This window comes from Carassius carassius, chromosome 4, assembly GCF_963082965.1.
Source record: "Carassius carassius chromosome 4, fCarCar2.1, whole genome shotgun sequence".
Taxonomy (NCBI): domain Eukaryota; kingdom Metazoa; phylum Chordata; class Actinopteri; order Cypriniformes; family Cyprinidae; genus Carassius; species Carassius carassius.
This window is the reverse complement of record NC_081758.1, coordinates 2840044-2866651: the sequence shown is the minus strand read 5'-3', so window position 1 is coordinate 2866651 and position 26608 is coordinate 2840044. Positions and strand designations below refer to the sequence as shown.

At 37.5% G+C, this 26608-nt stretch overlaps 1 protein-coding gene across 1 annotated transcript in view; it reads right to left on the bottom strand.

Moving 5' to 3' along the window:
* Positions 1-26608, bottom strand: part of LOC132132610 (FSD1-like protein) — a 35166-nt gene that overhangs the window by 7823 nt on the left and 735 nt on the right. Inside the window, exons 2-6 of the mRNA XM_059545053.1 lie at positions 9464-9559; positions 8826-8957; positions 7175-7276; positions 6665-6687; positions 1213-1334 (exon numbers count right to left, since the gene is read on the bottom strand). Of these exons, the coding sequence (XP_059401036.1) occupies positions 1213-1334; positions 6665-6687; positions 7175-7276; positions 8826-8957; positions 9464-9559 (475 nt within the window). The remainder of the gene's footprint in view (positions 1-1212; positions 1335-6664; positions 6688-7174; positions 7277-8825; positions 8958-9463; positions 9560-26608) is intronic.

The window sequence follows — 26608 nt, the reverse complement described above, 5'->3', positions numbered from 1 at the left end:
TAAAATATTTACAGAAAAGAAAGAACAGAGATCTTTACATCTCAACAGAAAATTACTTGATGTATGCTTAAAGGGACAGTTCACCCAAAAAAGAAAATTGTTTTCATTTACTCATCCTCATGTCGTTCCAAACCTTTAGGAGTTGCTTATTTATGTTGAACATTAAAGAAGATACTTTGAAGATTGCTGGTAATCAAACAGTTAGTATTTTTTTAATACCATGGAAGTCAATGGAAACCACCAACTGAAGATTTTAGTTAATAATTTGTAATATTAAAAAAAAATAAAATAAAGTCAATTATCCCATTAATATCATTGTGATAAACTAAAATAATCTAAAAGTAGTCTGATTAAACTAAAGGTTTTGGGAGGTCTTTCCTTACAATTTTATCACTGGTCTGCTCAACTCAAAATTATGATCTAACGATGATGATATAATGCATAGACAGTTCATATATAGAAAGTAAAATATATACTCAACATAATTTGTCTTGTATCCTAAATAACCTGTTAAAGATCCCTGTCCAAAGATAACATCCAGTCATAAATAACACCACTCTTTACTTCTTCTAATGTATACGCTGTACAGTAACTCTGATCCTCTCTGCAGACTGCGCAGGTTTGCTGGGGGACAGAGTTGAGTTTTATGTTTCTAAATTAACTCAACCTATCGGGCTAAAACAAAAAACACACACACTGTCAGGTCACCAAGTATTAGAGCACAATACAAGGAGCCAGGGGTGCCAGGTGACCCACTTTCAGCCCACATCTTTTTTTAAAAAGCACAGCTCTTTCTCTGTTTCAAACGTATTAGAACGTGCCAGATATACAAGATTAAATGGGCGAGGAAATCAGAAAATGTATCGTTGGAGACCCCCATCTAAATATTTCCATTCATTTGATTTCGCAATACTAAAACTAAGTAACATTACAAAACAAATGCTTGGTCCTTTGCCATTAATACATCTTCTGTCCTTTTAGCAGTTCTCTGTCCGTAATATTGCTTTCTCAAGTGCAAAAGTCGTCTGTTCTGATTCAGAAGAGAAATCTGCACAGATCAAGCACTGTTACCAAAGATAAAACAGTCCAGAACAGATCTGAATAAATATGTGGGTGGATTTTGATTCACTGCAGAGCATCCATTGATGAGACACTGATGCAATGTGGCTCCTGTAACATTAAATTAAATCACTAAATGAGTGATTAGCTTACCAGGGAGGAACTTGAGGCCCTGCAGAAGCTGTCTCTCCTTACTGAAGTCCACCATCAGGTGGCTCATATTATCAGTGGCTTTGGGCTTCAGAGTCAAGCGGAAGGCAGGAGCCATTGTGACCCTAAAAGAGCAAAACATCATAGTTTAGTTATTTGTTATAACTATAGTTACATCTGAGTCATTTCACTCAGAACTACTGGATCTATAAGAGATTTCGAACACTTAATGTCGGTGAAGTTGAAGTCATGTGACTGTGGTGTAGTTTGTTTCTAGTCTACGTTTAGCTTTTTACTACTACTTTTATAAAAAAAAAATTTTTTAAAAAACTTTTAAGTGCTGTCAGAGTTATCTATACTTATGCTTTAGATCTCTTTGTAGCTACGGTGGTTACAAAGTACATTAATTTCCTGCCATTTTTCAACCTTTAGCTGCCATATATATATATGAAACCTTCAGACAAATTGTTCTATCAACTCAAGTTTAAGGTTTCAGCACCTCATGAGAAACAATCTTCAAGCACTATAGTCTGAGTTACTATATACCATAAAACCATATTATATGAATGATTCAGTAAATTTTGGTATATCCTACATTAGCAGTGCTGCCGATTTTTAAGTATACTTCCTCAACAAATGGTTTTTGCTCCATATTGACATGATAGCATCACACAGTTGCTGCAGATTTGTCGTGTGCACATCCATGATGTGAATCTCCCGTTCCTCCACATCCCAAAGATGCTCTACTGGATTGAGATCTGGTGACTCTGGAGGGCGTTTGAGTGAAGTGAACTCACTGTCATGTTCAAGAAACCAGTCTGAGATGATCTGAGCTTTGTGACATGGTGCATTATCCTGCTGGAAGTAGCCATCAGAGAATGGGAACATGGTGGTCATAAAGGGATGGACATGGTCAGAAACAATGCTCAGTTAGGCTGTGGCATTTAAACCATGCTCAATTGGTACTAAGGGGCCCAAAGTGTGCCAAGAGAATATCCCCCACACCATTACACCACCAGCAGCCTGAACCATTGAGACAAAGCAGGATGGATCCATGCTTTCATGTTCTTTACGCCAAATTCTGACCCTACCATCTGTATGTAGAAATCGAGACTCATCAGACCAGGCAATGTTTTTCCAATCTTCTATTGTCCAATTTTGGTGAGCCTGTGTGAATTGTAGCCTCTGTTTTCTGTTCTTATCTGACAGGAGCATCACTCGGTGTGGTCTTCTGCTGCTGTAGCTCATCTGTTTCAGGGTTCGGTGTGTTGTGTGTTCAGAGACGGTATTCTGCATACCTTGTCTGTAACGAGTGGTTGTTTGAGTTACTGTTGTCTTTCTGTCATCTCTAACCAGTCTGCCCGTTCTCCTCTCACCTCTGACATCAACAAGGCATTTTCATCCACACAACTGCCATTTACTGGATATTTTCTCTTTTTCAGACCATTCTCTGTAAACCCTAGAGATGGTTATGCGTGAAAATCCCAGTAGATCAGCACTTTCTGAAATACTCAGACCAGCCTGTCTGACACCAACAACCACTCCACGTTCAAAGTCACTTAAATCCCCTTTCTTCCTCATTCTGATGCTCGGTTTGAACTTCAGCAAGTTGTCTTCACCACATCTAGATGACTAAATGCACTGAGATGCTGCCATTTGATTGGCTGATTAGCAATTTGTGTTACTAAAGCCGCTTTCACACTGCACGTTGGGACCCGGAAAATTGCCGGAACATTGCCGGGCCGCCTTCTGTGTGAACGCAAACAGGGATTGATCCCGGGTCGGGGACCTAGTAACATTGAGGGGTTCAGTCCTGGAACAAGCGATGTGTGAACAAAAGCCAGAACTAATGCCGTAAAGGGTGTGTCGTAGTGATGAGGCACGTTATCGGGCGAATCTTTTACCAGGTGTTTTGAAGGCAGATCAATGTTCGCAACAAAAAAAATATGTGCAAACTGTAATGAAACAGAGTTCAGGTAGTTCTTCACTTTCCGCGCTGAAGCTGAGATCATTCGCCAGCTTCAGTGAAAGTTAACGTGCCAAGGGTTTTCGACTTGTACATTACACGTCATACCCTGATGTCACGTGTCTTTACAGGACCTTTACAGGTTGTGTGTGAACGCACGCACATATTCTGGGTAATCACTGGCAGTGTGAAAGTGCAAAATCTAGCGACGCGGGAACAATTGCCGGGGACACATTACCCGTGTATTTTCCGGAATGGCAGTGTGAAAGGGGCTTAAGCAATTAAACAGGTGTACCTAATAAAGTAGCCAGTGAGTGTATATATTTTTATATGTATATACATTTCCATCCTCAAGAGAAGTCTTTGTTTACAAAGCACTGAGGCTGATTCCACACAAACAGTATACACATAATGTGATGATCTTATGTATAATCTTACCCCTTCACTAGCCATCCACTAACATTGATCTTACTGTATTATTGCTCCTAAGTCTGAGGCTCAACTCCCAACACAAATAAAGCAAATATAGCCTCAACATGCATTCTAGATATAGAGAAAATCCCTGTAAACATACAACCCGAATTCCGGAAAAGTTGGGACGTTTTTTAAATTTTAATAAAATGAAAACTAAAAGACTTTCAAATCACATGAGCCAATATTTTATTCACAATAGAACATAGATAACATAGCAAATGTTTAAACTGAGAAAGTTTACAATTTTATGCACAAAATGAGCTCATTTCAATTTTGATTTCTGCTACAGGTCTCAAAATAGTTGGGACGGGGCATGTTTACCATGGTGTAGCATCTCCTTTTCTTTTCAAAACAGTTTGAAGACGTCTGGGCATTGAGGCTATGAGTTGCTGGAGTTTTGCTGTTGGAATTTGGTCCCATTCTTGCCTTATATAGATTTCCAGCTGCTGAAGAGTTCGTGGTCGTCTTTGACATATTTTTCGTTTAATGATACGCCAAATGTTCTCTATAGGTGAAAGATCTGGACTGCAGGCAGGCCAGGTTAGCACCCGGACTCTTCTACGACGAAGCCATGCTGTTGTTATAGCTGCAGTATGTGGTTTTGCATTGTCCTGCTGAAATAAACAAAGCCTTCCCTGAAATAGACGTTGTTTGGAGGGAAGCATATGTTGCTCTAAAACCTTTATATACCTTTCAGCATTCACAGAGCCTTCCAAAACATGCAAGCTGCCCATACCGTATGCACTTATGCACCCCCATACCATCAGAGATGCTGGCTTTTGAACTGAACGCTGATAACATGCTGGAAGGTCTCCCTCCTCTTTAGCCCGGAGGACACGGCGTCCGTGATTTCCAACAAGAATGTCAAATTTGGACTCGTCTGACCATAAAACACTATTCCACTTTGAAATAGTCCATTTTAAATGAGCCTTGGCCCACAGGACACGACGGCGCTTCTGGACCATGTTCACATATGGCTTCCTTTTTGCATGATAGAGCTTTAGTTGGCATCTGCTGATGGCACGGCGGATTGTGTTTACCGACAGTGGTTTCTGAAAGTATTCCTGGGCCCATTTAGTAATGTCATTGACACAATCATGCCGATGAGTGATGCAGTGTCGTCTGAGAGCCCGAAGACCACGGGCATCCAATAAAGGTCTCCGGCCTTGTCCCTTACGCACAGAGATTTCTCCAATTTCTCTGAATCTTTTGATGATGTTATGCACTGTAGATGATGAGATTTGCAAAGCCTTTGCAATTTGACCTTGAGGAACATTGTTTTTAAAGTTTTCCACAATTTTTTTACGCAGTCTTTCACAGATTGGAGAGCCTCTGCCCATCTTTACTTCTGAGAGACTCTGCTTCTCTAAGACAAAGCTTTCATAGCTAATCATATTACAGACCTGGGGCCCTATTTTAACGATCTGAAACGCAAGTATCAAGCGCAAAGCGCAAGTAACTTTGTGGGCAGGTCTTTGGCGCTGTTGCTATTATGCCGGCGGAATAAATGACTCTTGCGCCCGACGCAAGTTTCAAAGAGGCATGTCTGAAGTAGCTTCATATTCAGAGGTGTGGTTTGGGCGTAACATGAAATAAACCAATCAGAGCTTCATATATCCTTTCCTTTAAGACGAGACGCGCATATTTCATAGCGGATCGATATTTTAACGGCGGATCTTCCAAGGCGCGCGCCAGGTGCGGTGCAGAGCTGAGGAGACAGATGTTCTCGTCTGGCCATAAAACACAGGTGACATTGTATGGGGATAGGAGAAACACAACCTAATAAGCTTTGGTTTAACAGGCATATAATAATTTTGTAAATGTGTAATCTAGATTAAAATGCCTATTTTTCAAAGAGTCCTGGCCGAGAATTGACAGCATTTACAGATTGAAACAACAGCAAATCAATGATTCTTCTTCGCGTGACAGAATAATATATTTAAAATGCCAATATATTATTCCATTCAAATGGAACTGCGTACATAAATGCCATTTTTCCCAATTCGGTTCTTGCAAGTGAAACGAGAGTAAAACAATTATCAGACCAGAGGGAATATTCACAAAACCATTTTTAAGACAACCTAAATAAAAAGGCAACAATCCCAGAAAAGTTTTTATAAATATTTCGATAAAAAATAAATTTTCCTTCTAAAATACAAAAATAAGTAAAGGCAAGACATAGTAGAAACTTCTCTTTCTTGCATTTCATGTTTCTAAAATAAAACCCAAGCTTTATTTCATTTTTTTTCTTTAAATGAGTTATGTGAGACTCAAAAGATAATTTATCATCGATAATGATGCCAAGATAATTAAATTATTTTACTAATTTAATCACATTGCTTTGTGAAGTCTGGAGAGGAATGCACGCACACACGCTACACTATGGCCATTGCGCGCTTAAAATAGCATCTGATAACATGCGCATTGCGCCATTGACTTTAGAACAGGTTTTTTTTGGTTAGTTGCGCAAACGTTTTATTGAACTGCAAGATAGCATCAGGGACTATTTGCGCCCGATCACGCCTTCTTTTTTGCGCCGACCCGCCCAGGGAGCGCAAGTTCAATCTGTAGTTTGACAACGTGCGTCTGTGGAGGGAAAAGTCCGCTTTGCGCCGGTGCAAAATAGGAATGATACTTGCGTCAGTGTACAAAGTCAATTGCGCTGGGTGCAAGATAGGGCCCCTGATATCAATTAACTTAATTAATCACTAGATGTTCTCCCAGCTGAATCTTTTCAAAACTGCTTGCTTTTTTAGCCATTTGTTGCCTCAAATATTGGCTAATGTGATTTGAAATTCCTTTAGTTTTCATTTTATTAAAATTAAAAAACGTCCCAACTTTTCCGGAATTCGGGTTGTACAATGAAAATAAAGCATGCCTAACATCTGCGCACACACACACACACACACACACACACACACACAGATAGATTAAAAGTGCAACACAAACTATGTGAAGGTATGTGTCATGCAGTGGTCACACAAGCACATACAGAGAAAGGAACATATACTGTACCTATCTTTGATCTGTCTGGCAGCCTTGAGGGTGAAGATAAAGAGGAAGAGAGGGAAACAGCAGGTTGTTAGTATTGCCATGCAGGTAAATTGTAAGCATGAGACTCAACTCAGTGCTGGACTGGATATACATAACACCCCCCCCCACCCCCTCCCCCCCAAAACACACACACACAGAGGGTAAATCAGGTTCCTAAACATATAAAGCCCAGGTTGATGACCAGATTAACAGTATATAAACATTAGTTTGTAACAGATTCACATTTAATTAACAGATCATAGAAATACAGATTTGTTTTTTCCATTAGCATTATGTAGGTGAAAAATCAAGTTCCAGACAATAAGCAGGATTACTTTGTATAGTTCTTGATTTAATTATTGGCTTTCTTTGCTTGCGGTTTTAAACAGGGAATGGTAAATTAAATGGAAAATTGAAAATACAACAAAACCAGCATTTTACTGAATTAAATAAATGATGTATACTTTTTCAAAAACATGAACATGCGTCTACCTTTGTGAAATCCCCCTCATCTGTGATGTGCAGCGCATTATTAGCAAACTCCAGAAGTTCCTCTGCACTCTCTAATGCACTGGTGTTTTGGGTCAGCTGGTTCTGGAGAAGAGAATAAAGTTGATCATTATTAGTTATTCTGAAATGAGTGTGTGATTATATCTGTCTAATTCAAAGAGTATAATTTGCACATTTTGCATACTGAAGCAAAATCACACAAGCAAGCGTTGTCTCAGGCACAAAGACACAGGCAGAGTGTGACAGGAAATTAGACTTATTACAGCTAACTAAAACTAATACCATAAAAACAAACCAGTTGAGTGAATTATTCAACGATACACTCAGAGAGTCAATTCATGAATTAATCAGTTGAGTGCATGATACAATGACTCACCTTTAAAGACCACATACTAATGTATCAATGTAACTCACTGTAAAAACCTCACCACTAAGGACCTGTTAAGACCTGAATCTCGGGTGATCTGATCACAAGTGGACAGATGTAACTCATTACCAAGTGCACCTGGCATTACCATTTGTCTCCAGCACATCTTCAGTGACCACTTGTGCCTGGATTAAAAGACCAATCTCATATCTGCCGTGCACGAAAAAAACTGTCCCTGCTGTTATTGCAGAGCAAGAGGAATTTCACGGTTGCGTTACGAGTCATCCAGCTGTTGCCGAATGGAGTCAAAGCAGCATACAGGCTTCTATTAAGAAGTGGCCTGATCCACAGATTCTAGTTTTACATTTCACTTCTACTTGCACATAAAATGAGTTCTATAGACACATAGCAATCAGAAAAGCTTTACCCTACATGTCCACTGAACTGGAAGAAATCTGCTCACTCCCCCTGAGGTTTCTTCAGTGCGAGCTCCCTGACCGTCCCACACTACAACAATCTCACACATACTCCTATTTTTATCAACAAGGTGCACACATAGTGTAAATTACAGATTTATTGTTGATGCTGGTATGTGGGTCAATGTGAAGTCAATTTAATACTATAATAACAATAGTACATAATATCAGCAATCACACTGGTAATCAGTTATCATTTTTATACCAGTGCATCCTAATATTCCATGTTCTGAAAAAGTTTTTAAAAAAACAAGTAAAACATCTAAAACCTTTTAAAAAGGTATTACAGTAATATCCAAAGAGATATGGCCAGAGAGAAGCTCAGTTTATAAAGAGAAAAGCAGTGTCCAGCTTTGCTTTACTGTCAATGACAAATATTTAGAGAGTATAAGATTGATTCATACTGACAAAAAAATTGTGATAAAATCTGTACAAATTGAAAAACTAGAGAAACATGAAGGACGTTCAGAAGCTACAGATAACAGAATCCTTAAAAACGTGTCCTATAAAGGTTTCTGTAGCTGTCAGTAATGAGCAGCAGCCAGCGTGTTTACACACTGCTCTGTGGTTAAGGATGGGACGGGTGCTGATGGCTAATCACTTATCTGAGCTCATTGCTCTCTCCGGTATTGTTCCTGTTCAGTGGACTTAGAGGGATGGGCACAATACTGCCATTACAGCACCATGACATCACCAGCCCAACCACACACACACACACTTAACAGAAAATTAAACAAGGTTATGCTATAACTGAGCCTATAATATGAGCAGTGCTGGTTAAGGCTGGTACCTGAAGCTCATGTGATTTCCGGACTGTTTCCTGTTTGATGGTGTTGGTCATACTCTCTTTCATCTCATCTAGGATGGAGTACAGCGTGTCAAATTCCTCCACTAAATCTGACACCACCTGTGTGGAGTTGACCTGAAACATGACAAAATTTCTAATTGAGGGGAGAAAAATTCAGTTTAAAACAGAAAATAAGTGACTTATAAGATACAAAGTGTAACCACCGGTAAATTTACAGTAATCGCAGACAGCTTCCAACATTTAACTTTAAGCAAATGCACAGCTACTAGGTATGATAAATCATAGTTATAACAAATAATTACGAGACGCTTCATAATCATGAGATTAAAGCTAGAAATTATGAGATAAGAAATCAAGACAAATCATAATTATGAGACTTTCTGGGCCATGATTTTTAACCTCAATTTTACAAAGCTTATTCATTTTTATTTGCATACATCTTATTTGTTAATAGCTTTCATACCTATTACTATCCATCAGAATTAGAAATATCTCCTAGCATCTCTGGTGGTATAAATGAGACTTGCTGCAGTATATAGTAATAATGTATGCAGCTGAAAACAGTACATCTTTGCTGAGTTTGTATGTAGTAACTTCATTTATGATTTTACAGTACTCACCTGAACTTGACCCAAAGTGTGATTCAGTGTTTCAATGAAATTCTGGAGTTCCTCATTTTTGTTTGCTAATGTCGCAATTATCCTCTGTAAGGCATCCTGCAGAAAACAAGCAAACAAATAAAAATGGACACCGCTGTTCATTTAGCTTTTTTTCTGTTGTATTTGTCGACTGTTTCATTGTCTTCAACAATTCCTTAAGTATATTTTACCTACATTACTTAGCCTTTTATTCATTTTTCATGTGATACTAAAATTGGCATTAAGAATTGTAAGATTGCTCTGGTATCTAAAACACCAGAATGATACAGCGGCAGCCACATTGTTCATGCGCTGATGTATCTGTCAACAGTGCCAATTGTTTTGCTAAACTGCCTACTTAAAACCTTGATAGCCCATTTTTCTTTTGCGTGAAAAGTGATGCTGTCTTGTGTCACATCGTTCCACTTGCATGACAGACAAGTCTTGATGAGGTCTCTCATTGTCTGGCCAACGCCTTGAAATGTGGCCAGCTTTTTAACATGCATTGCACTTCTTCAATCTCTCACTCTGGTTTCCAATTCCAGCCCCTCTAGCTTGCACTGGTCCTGCTGAGAATCTCTCAGAATCCTCTGAAGAATTTTGCATCTGACCTTTCATGCAGTTCTTCCTGTCTTGTGTCACCTTAACTTTGTTTAGTACAAATTCAGATTCAGATGTAGATGAGACGTGCAAACTGTTTATTTTTATTTTCATTATATTTTGAGATGTAACTGTCTCAGTATTCAAACATTGTGTTATGATACTGCACAGGGATGATTGAGGATCCAAGTGCAGTGTTTACTGATGGGTAATCCAAAGGCGTAATCCAGAAACAGGCAGAAGGTCATTTACACGGGCAAAACACAGGCAAAGGGTAATCCAAAAGATAGGCAGAGAAACAAAACCAGGGAAAACCAAGAAACAATGCTTAGAATTGCAGTACAGACACATACAAGACTTGAATGAATGCCAAAGAGAACCAGGCTTTTAAAGGGTGAATACATCACTTATATTCCCAGAAATAGGCCAGAAATAGACTCTCAACAAGATGATTTGTGGAAATGTGCTATTTCACATTAGGCAAAAAGTTATCTATTAAATCTATTTTAATATATTTAAATATTTTATAAAGGATTTCAAAACACCACTTACATGCAGCCTTGGTTAGTGCTGTGCTAATATAAAGCAGAAAACATTTGACCCAATTTAATACAGTCATCTCTGTCCTCTAAGGCTTTCTCAGTGTGTCCCATATTGCAACTCATGCGGAAACTTATCAGATGCTCTGAGGAATAACATTGGTCTTTATTTGCTTTGCAATATCACCATCATCTTTAAAAGCTAATACCACCAAAGACAGATAAATAACCTCTTACAAACCTTATCAATTTTGATACCAGGTCAATTAACTGCTACAAGAGATGGGAGTTGGTCATTTGAAGTGTGTAGCACAGATGTATGACATTTTCTGATATGTTGGCAAGCCTTTATCAAGTCTTTATTTTCTGATATGTTGGCAAGCCTTTATCTCAAGCCACTATGGAGTATGTGCACATAAGCAGTAAGTGGCTAGCTGCAGTTCATTTAATGCCCACTGGTGTCATTAATAACAAAGTGTTCTGGATTCTCCATATGCTCTCTTTAAGGAGAAGCACAGTAATGCCACCTGTGCAGGTTTCTATGTCATGGCCATATGCAAAGCTAATCAAATTTCAATGAAAGGGCAAACCTCTGGTCAAAGGAGGAAAATAATAAAAAGGAGAAGCTTGTGATCCAGTCACTTTGTGGATCAGGTTGTGATTAAGAGCAGTTTCAAGGCAATTTCTGTTATCTCCTAGGGTTGCTGTTTGTATTTACTGTTTTTAAGTGTTTTCGGTTTCTTGCATAAATGCAAAAACATTTTAAAAAAAAAACTGCAGTGTAATTTCAATCATGACAACTCTCAAAATAGCTTTATCATTTTAATGGATATGGATAAGCAAATATTTGGTCTTAGCAGACTAGATTTGATATGCATGCTTCTGCAGAGCAAATATGGACTTGTTACTGTTAATACATTCATAGCCAAGCTTTGGCCAAACATATATCCTGTATCAGATCGAGAGGTGGAGGGTTTCAGAGTAACCTGTTGCAGGACCAGTTACAGTTGTTGAGCAAGCAAGCTCCTTGGCTACATAATCAGCAGAGGCCAGTCAGCTTATGGTGTGATTGTTTGCACAATCCAAAGTTTCATGACTGAACTAGACATTTCTAATTAAAGTAGAATCTAGTAGGGTTAAACTTTATTTTACACTTACAAAAGAGAATAATTTAGACTTAACATGAATTTTGGTTATCTTTAGTATTACGTTCCAGGTTCGTATAGTAACAAATAGGGATGTCCTGAGTAGGGCAGGGTTGTGATGGTGAGGAATTTTTCCCACCAGTTAATCGACGTGTGACAACACCAATATACCAGTATCATATTTTTCGTATTTTCCTCGCTTTGCTTTTAAATAGCGTGTAAAAGCAGCGTGCACATTTTACTTTCACTTTCAAATAGCTGCAATTCGTCGTAAAGCAATTGTTTGTTTTTAGTTTCTTTTGAATTTTCTTTTTTTATACAGAAGCAATTTTCTAATTAGCAGCAGTTCTGCGTCAATTGCTTGAATGCAAAAAATAGGTTTAAATAGGTATACGAAACTGGAAATAGGCTAAGTAAACATGTATAATATATAACCAGATAAATAAGAAATGTAGAATGTTTATTAGCAAAATGAGTAAAAAAGCTTGGAGGCATGGCATACACCTTGATGTCAAATAAAATAAATAAATGACACAAAGTTTAAATAAAATAAAAATCAGCAAACAATGTAGAACCAATTAAATAAGAAACGAATGTTCAAAAAAAAAAAACCCTTCCAAAATCACTTTAGATAAACGGCAAAGGTCACCAGGTGCTTTTGCATTTCGTTTAAAAAACTAAATCATCTCCATCGTCTCGTCGGTCTCACTTCTTGTCAGTCAGCTCGACTCTCCTCACTGTATAAATTAAATCTGATCTGTGATGCGACTGTAGTTCGTCACGCTGCATTGAGGAGCCACTAGGGCTGAAACGATTCCTCGAGTAACTCGAGTAACTCGATTACAAAAAATGATCGAGGCAAATTCCTCAGCCTCGAAGCCTCTTTTAATTTATTTTAAATCTCACGTCAGGTTCTTTCGCAATGATTTTTTAATGTGACAACGCGTTTACGTCACCCACAAAGCGGAAGGAGACACAAGCACTGCGTCCGAATTCGCATACTGCAAGGAGTTAACAGTGTTTTGATTTGAGGGCACGTGCAAATGTGAAGAGAACGTCGTGGCATGTGTCCATTGCAAGATAGAGCTGGCATACCACAACTAGGGTCCTATAATTTCCGCGATGCAGAAAACGCGGAGGGAATCGCGGAATCCAGTCATAAAAACGGAATTTACAGTTTAATGCGGAATGGCACGGAATTTGCCAAATTTTGAATGAATTAATCAAAAATAGGTCATTGCACTTACATCAAATCATGATATGGACTAATATCTGTAAATATTAAGTCGGAACAGTGTATTTAAATATGAATCCTGCATGTTCTGCGTGTTTGTGTTAATGAATGGCGCAGAAGCACGTCTCCGTTTATTCACACACACTGAAGCACGCGTAACGCATGCGGTGATTTCAGCATCTGCTGTCACTAAAGACGTGAACACATGAGGAACATCTCCAGAACTGCTCTGACAGTCACTTCATGAGCATCTGACCGTTTGATTTGAGTAAAACTAGCGTCACATCACATACACAGAACTGTAAAGGTACGTCAACCTGTCAAAATAAAAGTCCGGTTAAAGACTATTGTTCAGCAGAATGTACATAGCTTACTACTTAAAAAAATAAATACAATTTTTTTTTTTTTTTTAAGGTTTAATCACATTTCTTCCATGGTTTATTTTAAATAGTAAATCCCCTTTGTTTGCCAAAAAGTTAAGTTAATTTTCAATAATTAAAAGATAAATTAAATTTATGTTTTATGTGTTTAATGTTTAATGTGCATCTCAGAAAATGCTTTATTTAAAACCCCAACTGAATGGCACTTAAATGCACTTAATTCACCTGTCAACTTTATTGTCATTGTTCACAGTACAAGTACAGACAGAGAAACAATGGGTAATAATTAAATGTTTATTTTTGATGTATGCATTCTATGCATTTAAAAAGTAAAAATATTTTTTTTCTAAAAAAGAAAACTTAGTTGTTCATTTTAAGAGACCCAGGAGTCTTATTTTCTCTTGCATAATTAATATTGCACTTTAATTAAGCAAAAATACATTTTATCCAATTACTCGATTAATCGATGGAATTTTTGGTTGAATACTCGATTACTAAAATATTCAATAGCTACAGCCCTAGCAGTTTCAGTTTTTAATTGTAGTGTATATTCTTTTACTAAATTAAATGATTTTTATTACTATAAATAATCAAAACGATGGTGGGGGTCGGTGCGAGGTGGGCAAGTGACGTAACCGGTGTTGCGGCTGACACTCCCTCTGAGTTAAAACAAACCAATATCCCGGAGTAATTCATTTACTCAAACAGTAATTACTATTGATATTGATTTATTTTAACTCAGAGGGAGTGTCAGTCACATTAAAAAAGTTAACAGCTTAAGTCAACGCGAACAATTTAAAACAATTCAGTTCGATTTGGTGAACTGGTTCAAGAAGATCTGGTTACATCAAATGATTCATTCACGAACCAGATATCACTAAACTGCTTTGTTTTGAACTCTCTCTCACAACAGACACGGAAGAGAAGACAATGCTGAATAAAGTAGTAGTTTTTGCTATTTTTGGACCAAAATGTATTTTTGATGCTTCAACAAATTCTAACTGACCCTCTGATGTCACATGGACTACTTTGATGATGTTTTTCTTACCTTTCTGGACATGGACAGTATACCGTACACACAGTTTCAATGGAGGGACTGAGAGCTCTTGGACTAAATCTAAAATATCTTAAACTGTGTTCCAAAGATAAATGGAGGTCTTACGGGCAGGGGCACTGCACAAGATCCCGGGCCCTATGCATAGGCAGTCCTAATGCCCCTCCCCCCCCCCATAATTTTAATATTTGGCTGAACTAACCCTTTAATGATGGAAAAAAGGTTGGCGGCCCGGGCACATGGTCTAAACCGGCTGTCCCTATTCTCCTAATGAGTAATGGGTGTTTTTTTGGGCGAAGCGCGTGACGCTTGCAGTAATTTCAGCATCTGCCGTCTCAATGGGGACATAAATACATAAACAATTTTTGTGTTTTGCTTTGGTACCAAAATTGGTACTGAGAACCATGGATTTTCACTGTTATCTGTACCGAATACTGAAATTTTGGTACCATGACAACAGTACAGTGAACTATATTAACGGTAATAATAGTGCCTTAATGCTAGTATTTCCGGTCAATGTTTAGGGTCAGAGATAAAGACTGCTATCTAGCGGTCGGGAGACGAACTCAAAACGAAACAACTACCATGAATCTTTTATGATATGATAGGGAAGGCCATGGTTTGTGTGCGAGTAGATCGGGAGGTGCAAGATTCGATCTGTAAATGCCTCACATTACCAGATAATCTGCACGAAGATTTTTTCTATGATTCTCGGGAGGGAAAACTATAGGATAAATGGGCCTAAAACTCCTGTAGTATGAACCTGGCTAAATTATGAAATCCTAGAACCTCATCCCAATCTCTTCACACTCTGTAGCCACCCAAGTGCACGCTAAGGCCATCAGGACAACATCATCCACAAATAGCAACATTGCAACATCCAGTATCTTAAGGCTAATATCATCCACCCCAAACACCTTGTTACTTGGGAACTTTTTAACTACCTTCACCACTTCAGCCAGGAAAATGGCCAATGATTGGCAATGACTGTCCTAAGTCCTCCACCACTGCCTTACTGAGGGTGTATCCTCAGGGTTCAGAAGTTTCTCAGAGTGCTCCTTCCAATTCCAGTCTGTATCACCAGGAGAAGTCAGCAGGTCCCTATCCCGACTAACTAATGCCTGGATACAGTCCACACTTCACCCACCTAAAGCCCATAGTATACTTCAGTTTTTAGGCAAAATTGTAGCATACACATCAAGACAAACACACAGCTTTTCAAAATATACTCTGTTTGATAGTGTGCTCAAACCCAAGTTTCTAGTGTCCAGTGTTTGTGCAATTTCTCTCCAGTTCTAGAGCCCGACCAATATGGATTTTTGGGGGCCGATGCCGATATTAACTCGAAAAGAGCCGATTTATAAGCCGATATTTTGATTTTAAAAATAATCTGGATATTAGACCCATTTCCTATAAACTGCACTTACACAACATTCAATAGCAAAATATCTGCCTGTTCTATGTATGTGGGCTGTATAAACCTTTTTCCAGAAGGGATTATGTTAAAAAAAAAGCCTTAGATTACAGTCTCAATGACCTTATATACATTTAACACTTTTACTTTCTTCCAGTTGAAGCTGGTTTTAACAGTCTGTGTGTGTACTGTAAATTATAATACTAAAGTTAAAGTATTTGCAGAAGTAGTCCCACACTTTGCTGCTACACGGACTAGCGTTATCGCTCGCTTCTTACAACGGGACAGATACATGTTTGCTGCTGACCAAAAGGAGGAACAACAGACTATGAAAGAGCTCCCGCTAAACGTTTTTAAAACTCCGCCTACGCCATAGCGCAGCGCAAATCGCGTTGTATCTGAAGGGCAACGCTGAACCCAGCGGCAAGCGCCGTGCATACCGCGTCCTGTGTGAAAGGCCCAATTACGCGGCCATTATGTGGGAAACACACCGCAATAGAATAAGAATAAGTTAAACGCTAACGTTATAGTTTGACCTCCTATTAACGTTTGCGCTCTTCCACTGATAAACATGGTAACGTTATTAGCTTAGTGGCTAATCTAATATAGCAATGCATTAGCGGCTGTAAGTGATCCCAGCAAACATTGGTCTGACGGCGACGTCGTGTGCCCGGCCAAAAATAGTCGCGGTAGGACGGCATAAATCGGTGAAAATATGTAACACAGAACATTTCCTAAAAATGCATTCAGATACATTTGTACATGTCTATAGTTCTATGGGGTTGCATGTATAATTGTTGCTTTGACTTTTAGCTGCGTGTAGTTCAATATTTACCCGTGTTGTGAATTGGTTGTGAGAGGACGTCACTAATTGACATCTTTTACACGTGCATTACACGTCCGATCGTGACCCTCTATGAAATCCTTGTGGAATATGCAAAAGCTGCGTTTACACCTTGATTAATACTGCAATAATTAATATAAGTGCACCAAGTAGTTTTTAAGAAGTTTTAAAGAGGTTGTGAATAGACGTCCACTGACGTCTTTTACACGTCTTGTCACGGTTATGAAAAGACTCCAAACAAGCCTAACAGGGAATTTTTTTTTTTTTATACAAAGTAAATATAATTACTTTATCTTGTTTAAATAAATTATAATCACAAACTGCCCAGTGTGGTCAAGTGATTGCCATGCTACAATTTAGTCATCATTTCAACCTGTTTTATGAATTCGTTGTTATTATTTTTATAGAATCTATGCATATACATGTAAAACAGATATATATCCGGTCACCATTTCGGTCTGAGTTGTATGCAATTGCCAAAACGGTGCTGCCAAGATGTAGACACAAAACATAGTAATATATTTTGTGATATTACAAAATCATTTATTCATCTTTTGTATTTGTAATGTCTATGAATCTTTTGTGAATTGTTTTTTTTAGTAGACTGTCCCTTATCTACTGCCTTGCTTTACTCTGAGTGTACTGTATTATTTTTTGTGTGTGCTTGATTCTGTATCCCCTGTGCATTTTGGTAAATAAAAAAAAAAAAAGTAAAAAAAAAAAAAATTACAAAATCCCGCGATATGATAGATTATCTCGCGAGATCTCTGGAACATCCAGCAGGCAACCACGAGGAAGAGGACTCGAAGAGGACTCGAGGAGGGAGATGTATCGATATATATTATATAAAATCTACTGTTGGGTAAGTACATTTTGTATTATTTGATTAACGTGCTTAAGTTTTACTTGTTTGACACGAAGGAACCGAGAGAAATGATGCCCACGTTGTCAACTGAAATTCACTGAGTATGGCTAAAACTCGCTAACGTTAGTAGGCTAAATGTTACTTATATTGATGTAATTTTTATTGGTACGCTTTAATTATTCAGGGGACATCACAGACCTCCTGTCTTATCAGAAGTGTCCTGTTCACTTTCTCACAGTTACACACACAGTTGGGTCTTTCTCAACGGCAACACATTAAAACACAACATCTTTTATACAATAAAAATAAAATCTAATGCATGTTGATTAACTTTTTCTAATGTTTAATTCATGATTCATTCATTTTGTTCCAAGATTTTTTATTTATTTTTTTTAGCTGTAGACCATAAAGATATTTTGAAAATAAGTGCATGTCATTTATCTCAAATTTTTTATTTTATTTATTTTAAAAATAAATATATTCTCTTCCCTCAGCTGCTGTGAAGAGTTAGAGTCTCTGAGACAGATTCAGCAATGGCAGAACACCTGAAGCTCGCTCCAGGAAGAGATGGGGGTGGAGGTTACAATTTTCTCACCCTCATGTTACGATCATAATCATTTTTCCTACAATGGCAGTTAATGGATTGGGAGATCTGCTTGGTTACAAATATTCTTCCAAATAGCTTTGTGTTTATAAGACAACTGTGTAAGTCAATGACAAGATTAATAAAGACATGATAAAAAGAAACCATCTTTTAACATTTTAGTCGAAAACACGTGAACACATTCTCAGAAATGTAATATTTGAATTCATGTCGGTTCTATACAGTTTAACATCATTTACGCTACTTTGATTTTATAAATAGCAATGATTTCAAACATATTTTATGATGAGGGTCTTCTATGTTTTATGATTTTCTTGTCACATGATAACAATTGCTCCTGCAAGGTGGTTATGCCACGTTCAAATATAATATTCTTAATATTATTTATATGATTAAAGTATTTAAAAATAAATGCAATTAATAAATACATTAATAAACAAATTCTGCGAAAATAGAAATTTTTGACAATAATAATGGACTTCAAGATTGAGTATTTCAGCACTTTTTATTCAGTGATGACCCTCATTAAATCATATTTCTGATGAAATAGGCCTGTAAACTGATTTCAGAAATCCAAAATGGATACAAAGATTACATTGAAACAAATTTTTTAAATAGATTTTAATCATCTTGAAGATTCTTATTTGTCATTAAAGCACCCAGTAAAGCAAACGTGAAAACAATATCATCAGAACATAGAAAGGTATACAGGTTTGAAACATGGGGGCGAGTAAATGACAGAATTTTCATTTTTGGGTAAACTATCCCTTTATATAATAATTAAGTATTTTGTAAGTGGTATTTTAGTTTGGTTAACAGATGCTAAACTGTTCAAAAACAATAAAATGTGCTAAATCAGAGCATGCTTCTTTTTTGCATATGTCCACAAATAATGTGTTATTGTTTGTGATGTACACTTGATTAAGATGTTTTATGGATGTTCAGGTCTGACTGGACCGATCTAGAACTTTTGTCAAGATCTGTTAAAACTCAAGACATAATTGATTGCCTTTCACGATGTTACACAGTGGGTGTGTGATTATTTTATATGCAGGCTTATATATACATACATTTAAACTATGCAGCAACGCATTTAAACATTTAAACGCCGACGTCCAGAAATCGACGCATTTGGACGTCCAGAAGACGACGCATTTAGATGTCCAGGAGACGTGCAGAAAAGAAGTGCAGTTCACGTCCAGAAGACGTCAAAGACGTCGGTTCAACTTTCATTTTGGAACTATTTTTCAACCATGACGGGACGTGTCGGACGGACGTCTTTTCAACGGTCAAAAGACGTCCAAATGTTTGCTGGGATGTTACAGAATATTTAGAAGTGATAATGATAGGACCGTTAGCTAGAACTACCACACAGTTTTTATACAGGGTATGAACTAAATCTACAATCATTTCACATGACGAACGACAGACTCACCGTCAAAACAGTAAGTTACATCTCCTTGACTTGGCTGATCGTTTTCTTCTGTAGTGGATTTCTGGCGCTGTTGTTAACTCTGGAGCTGCAGAGCTCCCTCTGGTGGGCACACTATGCAACACTCATAACATGAGTGAAGCATGAGACTCTGTTTCTCATGTTTCATCGGCCGTTATAAATGCCGATGCCGATTTAAATGCAATTAGCTTATATCGGCCGATAATATCGGCCGGCCGATATATCGGTCGGGCTCTAGTTATGACCGATAAAAATAACCTTATTTCTGCTCCTGGAGATCCAATAAGTTTAGCTTCAACCTTAATTAAACATATCTGAACCATCTAAACAAGTGATCTTTAGGATCACTTGAAAATTTGAGGTTGCTCTCCAGGAACTGGGTGGAAGATCCCTAGCCTGTGCACATAAAGACCAAAGTATTATTTGGATTTGAGCCATCTGATTGCTTGCCACAGCCTTTTTGAGGCCAAACATAAGGTCCATTTAGGAATCCTTTGGGTTAACTGTTCCAATGGGTTAACCAGCAAAATTAAGATCCACAAGAGAAGGCACAAACTGTAGTGATAAATGACCATTTATGTCACTTAAAGGTTTATTTTATCATTGATGCAACACTTTTAAAATTTAAAGCTGTGTGTCCCTCAAGGAGGACAGGTTGAGCGGTTTCATGTCTCAGTTTGTTTTCTACGTGTTCTATAAAAGGCAACAGCAAAATCACATGCATTTGGAATGACAGAAGGATGAGTAAATAATGACAGAATTGTCATGGAATTTAGGGAAGATCACTAAACAAAAATGTCATTGGTACTTTTAGAGCTGTTGTTGCTTCACCCTACAAGCACTGGATTATTAATACTACATCCACAGGTTTCTGTACAGAATTCTTAGTGCTTTTGCAGGGAGGCTGGTTAAAGAAACCCTATATGCATGAATAACTAAGGGGAGTAAATGCTTATCAGATGAGATACTGTGAGAGATTGTACTATTCTGGTCAGACAGTCCCTAATTCCCTCAAACCCACACCACACTCTATAGTGTGAGTCCTGGAGAGAATGCTAGTTAAGGATAAATGTTTCTGGGCCCAATCCAGAGATCCACTCTATATATGGTCAAATATACAATATTTGCATTTTTCCCAGCTTGCATTTCCTGCCTTTATTGTTCAACCTTTGTCCCAGACCTTAACTTTCAATCTTCAAGTATGAAAATCCATCATAAAAATATTTGGTCAGCTACTGGTTGGCTCTTATACAGGTGCTGGTCAGTTATAATCATCAAAATTAAAATAAATAAACATTTGAAATATATCAGTCTGTGTGTAATGAATGAATATAATATACAAGTTTCACTTTTTGAATGGAATTAGTGAAATCAACTTTTTGATGATATTTTAATTATATGACCACAAGGACACTGTTATATAAAGTGTTACCAACTACTTACTATTACATGCTTAAAGTTGCAATTAAACACATCTTTTCTTCCATATTGTGAGTGTGATGCTTATATAGAAAAAGAAAAAATTGGTAAGTGGAGACTTCTAGTTATCGGTTGTTTACTGGATGTTGAAATGTGGATGTGGCACTCAAAAATGCATGCAAACATTTTATGCAAACAAAATGATTGGAGAAGTCCTCATGTCTACAGAACTAGATGTAATTTGATTAAATGCAAAAAAAAAAAATGCATGTACTGATCGCTTACTATATGATTTATAACATGCATTTAAAACATAAACACGGTGAATAAGGTGCAGACTTAAAATAAACAAACTTTTTTTTTTTTTAATTCACACATAATTTCCACCACACCAAATAATTATGCTTAGTGACAGTGTACTTGTTTACCAAGGAGATAACAGCATTAGTGAAGCACATGCTTGACATGAAATATTAGACAATGAGACATGTGATGTGTGAAGAAAAACAAAGAAATAACCAAGTAAATATCATGTGAGCAGGTCCTTTAAAGAAGTATTGGCACTGATGTTGGTCTCAAACTATTGAGGATGTTTACCACTCAGATCAGTTTTAACAACAGACACTGTCTGTTTCATTCAGCCTGCAGGTCCACAACTCGAAGCTTAGTGAACACAGCCAACTGTAAAGGGAAACATGAGAAGCCATAGCTGACCTAGTTCAGACATATACAAGACAGATTTGGTTCTAACTATCTGTAATTTGCTCTTTGCCCACCACAGATCCACACCCTGGAGCGCAGAATTACAACCAGCAAACAATAAGGTCCACGTTTGTAAAACATTCACATGCTTACACTTATCATCGAGGAGTCTATGAGGCCAGTAAAGCTGATCCGCTCATGTTTCCTCTGACAGCTACTCCAGATTACATGAATTTTGAGTTCCAGGTGAACAGAGTGACCACCCGTTGAAAAAAGTCCAAAGTTACATTCTGCATCACCTTTTAAATCGGACTCCTTCGAAGACCCACAACGGCATGACCCACTTCCTGACAACACAGTCGGATTGCACTTAGATTGTGTGCTAGTTTATTACCCACCTAAACCAGTCCAGGAAACACGCACAAATGTGTATTACCAATGATATCTACCATAATCAAATAGTCAATAGAGATGCAAGACACCCAAGACAAAGATGACTTTGACAGCTTCCTCCTCAAAGTTTCACCACAGCTATCCTAACATATTATGGAAGAACAACACAGTAAGCAGGCATGGAATCAAATGTTCTGTGTGCGTTTATAGACATGATACTGTTAAAGTGCACACTTATGTATTTATTCCTGCCTGATGTCGCTTCCTCTCTCTTTATCTACTTTTAGGAAATAAACTTGGGAGCACAGGTGTATGGGATTTAAATCCTGCCATGATTCAGAACTGAAAATAAAGTTCTGAAAGGTTGAAACTAAGTGTTCGAAAACTCAAAATCTTACAAAAAAAAAGTTTTGCAAGACCGAAAAATAAGATTTGCAAGCTTGCAAAATGTAAAAAAAATAAAAAAAATATCTCTGCAAACATTGTTGTTTTTGAGATTTCCTTCTTCAGAACTGCAACATTTTTTTACGATGTTGCGCAAAGAATTTTTCAGAGTTTCAAATTTGTCAGTGTTCTCCCACTGTATTAGATTGTTTTCCAGGTTTGAAACCTTGTAAATGGTGATCTGAAAACTGGTGTGCGAATAGGTGAAAAAAAAAATTTAAACTCTGAAAACAGAGCTTTGCAGGCTTGCAAAGTGGTAAAAAAAATTAAATCTCTTCAAACTTAATTTTGTTTTTGAGTTTTCCCTCTTCAGAAGTGCAACACTCTTTTTAATGGTGTTGTGCAATCATTTTTTCAGAGTTTCGAATTTGTCACTGTTCTCCCAGTGTATAGTTTGCTTTCTAGATTTGAAACCTTGTAAATAGTGATCTGAAAACTGGTGTGCGAATAGGTGAAAAAAAGTTTTGAAACTCTGAAAACTGAGGTTCGAAAGGGCGAAACTTATTACATTACATTACATTTGCACTCCTATTGCAGACTATTTTTTCAGAGCTGAGTTTACAACACCCACTTTGAGGAGATATGCCCACACAGTTGCGAGCTTGCGACTCACGTGATTTGTGGCAGCGTTGTCACGCATCTCTGCTCTGAAACTCTGAAATTTAGACTGAGCGTGAGCGAAAATGAAGCTTCGCAACCTCGCAAATAAAAAAAAGCCTGGAGGGAGGGCCTTCTGCTCTTGGCCAATGCTTTGCTGTCTGCTGACGTACAGTCCAATCACAAGTCGTATTTACTGGAAAGGTGGGATTGACCGACTGCTCCGCCAATGACAAAAGCGCACAGGATACGCAAACAGAGGATGCACAGATTTCTGGCCACAAGGCGGTCCCGTCTAGAATGGCGTGCGGTCCAGTTCTAAAAAAGGTTACCGACTTGTCGCTGGAATTCACCATACAATTGCCCGTAGCCTCTGAGTTTACCACTGATAGACCGGCGGTGCATCAGTATACACACTCACCTCACTTTCCTCACGCAGTGGACCACTGACTCTCTCTTCATGTAGAGACCGAATATTACAATTAAAGTGACTTCTATAGTGCATCCAAAAGAATATTTAGATATTATATTTAAATATTCAGTAAGGTGTACCGTGTATTTTTTACCTTTATTAAAATATTTTAGTAAAATTATAAATAATAATATTACAAATTTATGAATGCATGGTTAACTTTTTTCTGCAATCACTATAGGCTATGTTTATTGAGACATTTTAAAATCTATATTTTGTAAAAATAATAAAAAAAATAAACCTGAATCATAATCTAAACATCTGTATTTTCATACATTATATAAATAGTATATATATATAAAATATAATATATAACATAAATAAGTAGGCTAATAAATATATAATGTTTAAAACATATGATAAACTATTTGTTCTCCACCACATCACTAAAATTGATACTGTGTGTGTGTGTGTGTGTGTGTGTGTGTGTGTGTGTGTGTGTGTGTGTGTGTGTGTGTGTGTGTGTGTGTGTGTGTGTGTGTGTGTGTGTGTGTGTGTGTGTAAGAGAGTGCTTTCTGCATTGAGGATATTCTGTAGTCTCAGACCTTCGTTTGGGTAAATCTTTACTGGATTGTCTGTACTCAATCCTTATCCATCTTCAAGAATCAGCTTAAAACACATCTCTTCCAAATGTATTTGACCTAACTTTAACACTCACTATTCTTAAAAAAAATAATAATATTAAGCTTTCTAATCTTTTGTATTCTATCGGTTTTCTTTTATTATACAATTAACAAAGGCAAAAAAAGACCTCTAACTCTAGCTTGCTCTATTCTTTTTCTATTTTATCTGTTTTCTTTTTTCTTTATTATATTATTTAAAAGCCTTTGTTACGTGTAAGCTAACTGAGACTTGTTATAGCACTTGTATATCATTGCTCTTTTGTTGTTTTTTATTGCTTCCATTGTCTGTTTGTGACGGATTGAGAGAGGATAGAGCTGACATTTTGAGTCACCGAATTTGCAAAAACCCAACAAAAACATGTCCTAAGAGTCCAAAAGCATTCACTGCACAATGAAGCTTGTTATAATTAATAAATACAGTTAGAATGTCCTTATAATTTAAGCCATGAAATTTTTTTTTAACGTTTTTATATACATTGAACATTAAGCAATTCTTGAGTATCAGCACATGTGCGCGAGCACAAATGTGCTATTAATTTTGTATCTACAACAGTGCATAGTAAGGGGCCGTTCACATATCGCGCCTTTTGCGCGCTCAAGCTCGTTATTTCCAATGTAGGCGTGCGGTATGCGCGCTCATAATGGAAGCGACTCGTTTTTCCCAGGCGCGTCCGCACCGCATCGAGTTAAAACATCTCAACTTTTCAGAGAGCTGCAAGTGCACCGCAGGTCATGTGACAAGAACCAACCAATCAGCTTCATCCTTTCCCGTAACAACGTTGAAAGCTCAGCCAAGATGAAGGAATTTTTAAATAAATTTAGTAGCAAAGCTACTGCAAGCGATTTTTAGTGCTGCAAATTCATTTATCCTTTGTTGAAATTTCCGCGTCTTCATGGAGAGAGCGGGTGGTTGCTTAGCAACAGCAGACGCCTTAGGAGCACGACTGCCCGAGCGATTTGGAAAGAAGGACAAAGCGATGCGTTTTCCACGCGTTTTTAGGCGCGACATGTGACAGTCCTTAACACGGTGTTTTGTTCCTTTAAATAATCCGATTTTCAACGAATCAAGTGAGCCAGTGATTCAACAGTCCATTCAAATGGACTCTTGTTTCCTTTCTAATAGAATCACCCGTTTTGAACGAAAAGTTTGAATTGAACGATTCAATAAATACTTAAACCATGGTTTTGCTGTCACCTACTGGTGGTTTTATTGTCATCATTATTTATCAATGACAGGCTCAAACCAGACAAGGTGCCAGCACTAGCCTACTACCAGCACAAAAAAACACATTTAGCTAAATATTTATCAAAATTCATCAATTTCAGGCCCCAGAAGGAAAAAAGCTTATAAATAACAGTTCATTTAATAAGGCACATTTTTCAATAAAACCTTTTTAAAAATTATGATTTTGTAATCTGTAATCATTATGTGAAATTAGCTACAAGACCAACCCCCCGTCCCCCGGAAAAGAAACTAAGTTGAGGAAAGTGAGTCGTTCGCTGCGTGAGGTGAGAGTGTATACTGATGCAACGCCCTCCCTCCAGGCTTTTGTTAGCTGCGAGGTTGCGAAGCTTCATTTTCGCTCACGCTCAGTCTGAGTTTCTGAGTTTCAGAGCAGAGATGCGTGACAGCGCTTCCACAAATCACGTGAGACGCAAGCTCGCAACTGTGTGGGCATATCTCCTCAAAGTGGGTGTTGTAAACTTAGCTCTGAAAAAATCGTCTGCAAATGTAATGTAATGTAATAAGTTTCGCCCTTTCGAACCTCAGTTTTCAGAGTTTCAAAACTTTTTTTCACCTATTCGCACACCAGTTTTCAGATCACTATTTACAAGGTTTCAAATCTAGAAAGCAAACTATACACTGGGAGAACAGTGACAAATTCGAAACTCTGAAAAAATGATTGCACAACACCATTAAAAAGAGTGTTGCACTTCTGAAGAAGGAAAACTCAAAAACAAAATTATGTTTAAAGAGATTTAATTTTTTTACCACTTTGCAAGCCTGCAAAGCTCTGTTTTCAGAGTTTCAAAAAAAAAAAATTCACACATTCGCACACCAGTTTTCAGATCACTATTTACAAGGTACAGTGGGAGAACACTGACAAATTTGAAACTCTGAAAAATTCTTTGCACAACATCGTAAAAAAAATGTTGCAGTTCTGAAAAAAGGAAATCTCAAAAATAACAATGTTTGCAGAGATATTTTTATTTTTTTACATTTTGCAAGCTTGCAAATCTTATTTTTCGATCTTGCAAAACTTTTTTTTGCAAGATTTTGAGTTTTCGAACACTTAGTTTCAACCTTTCAGAACTTTATTTTCAGTTCTGAATCATGGCAGGAT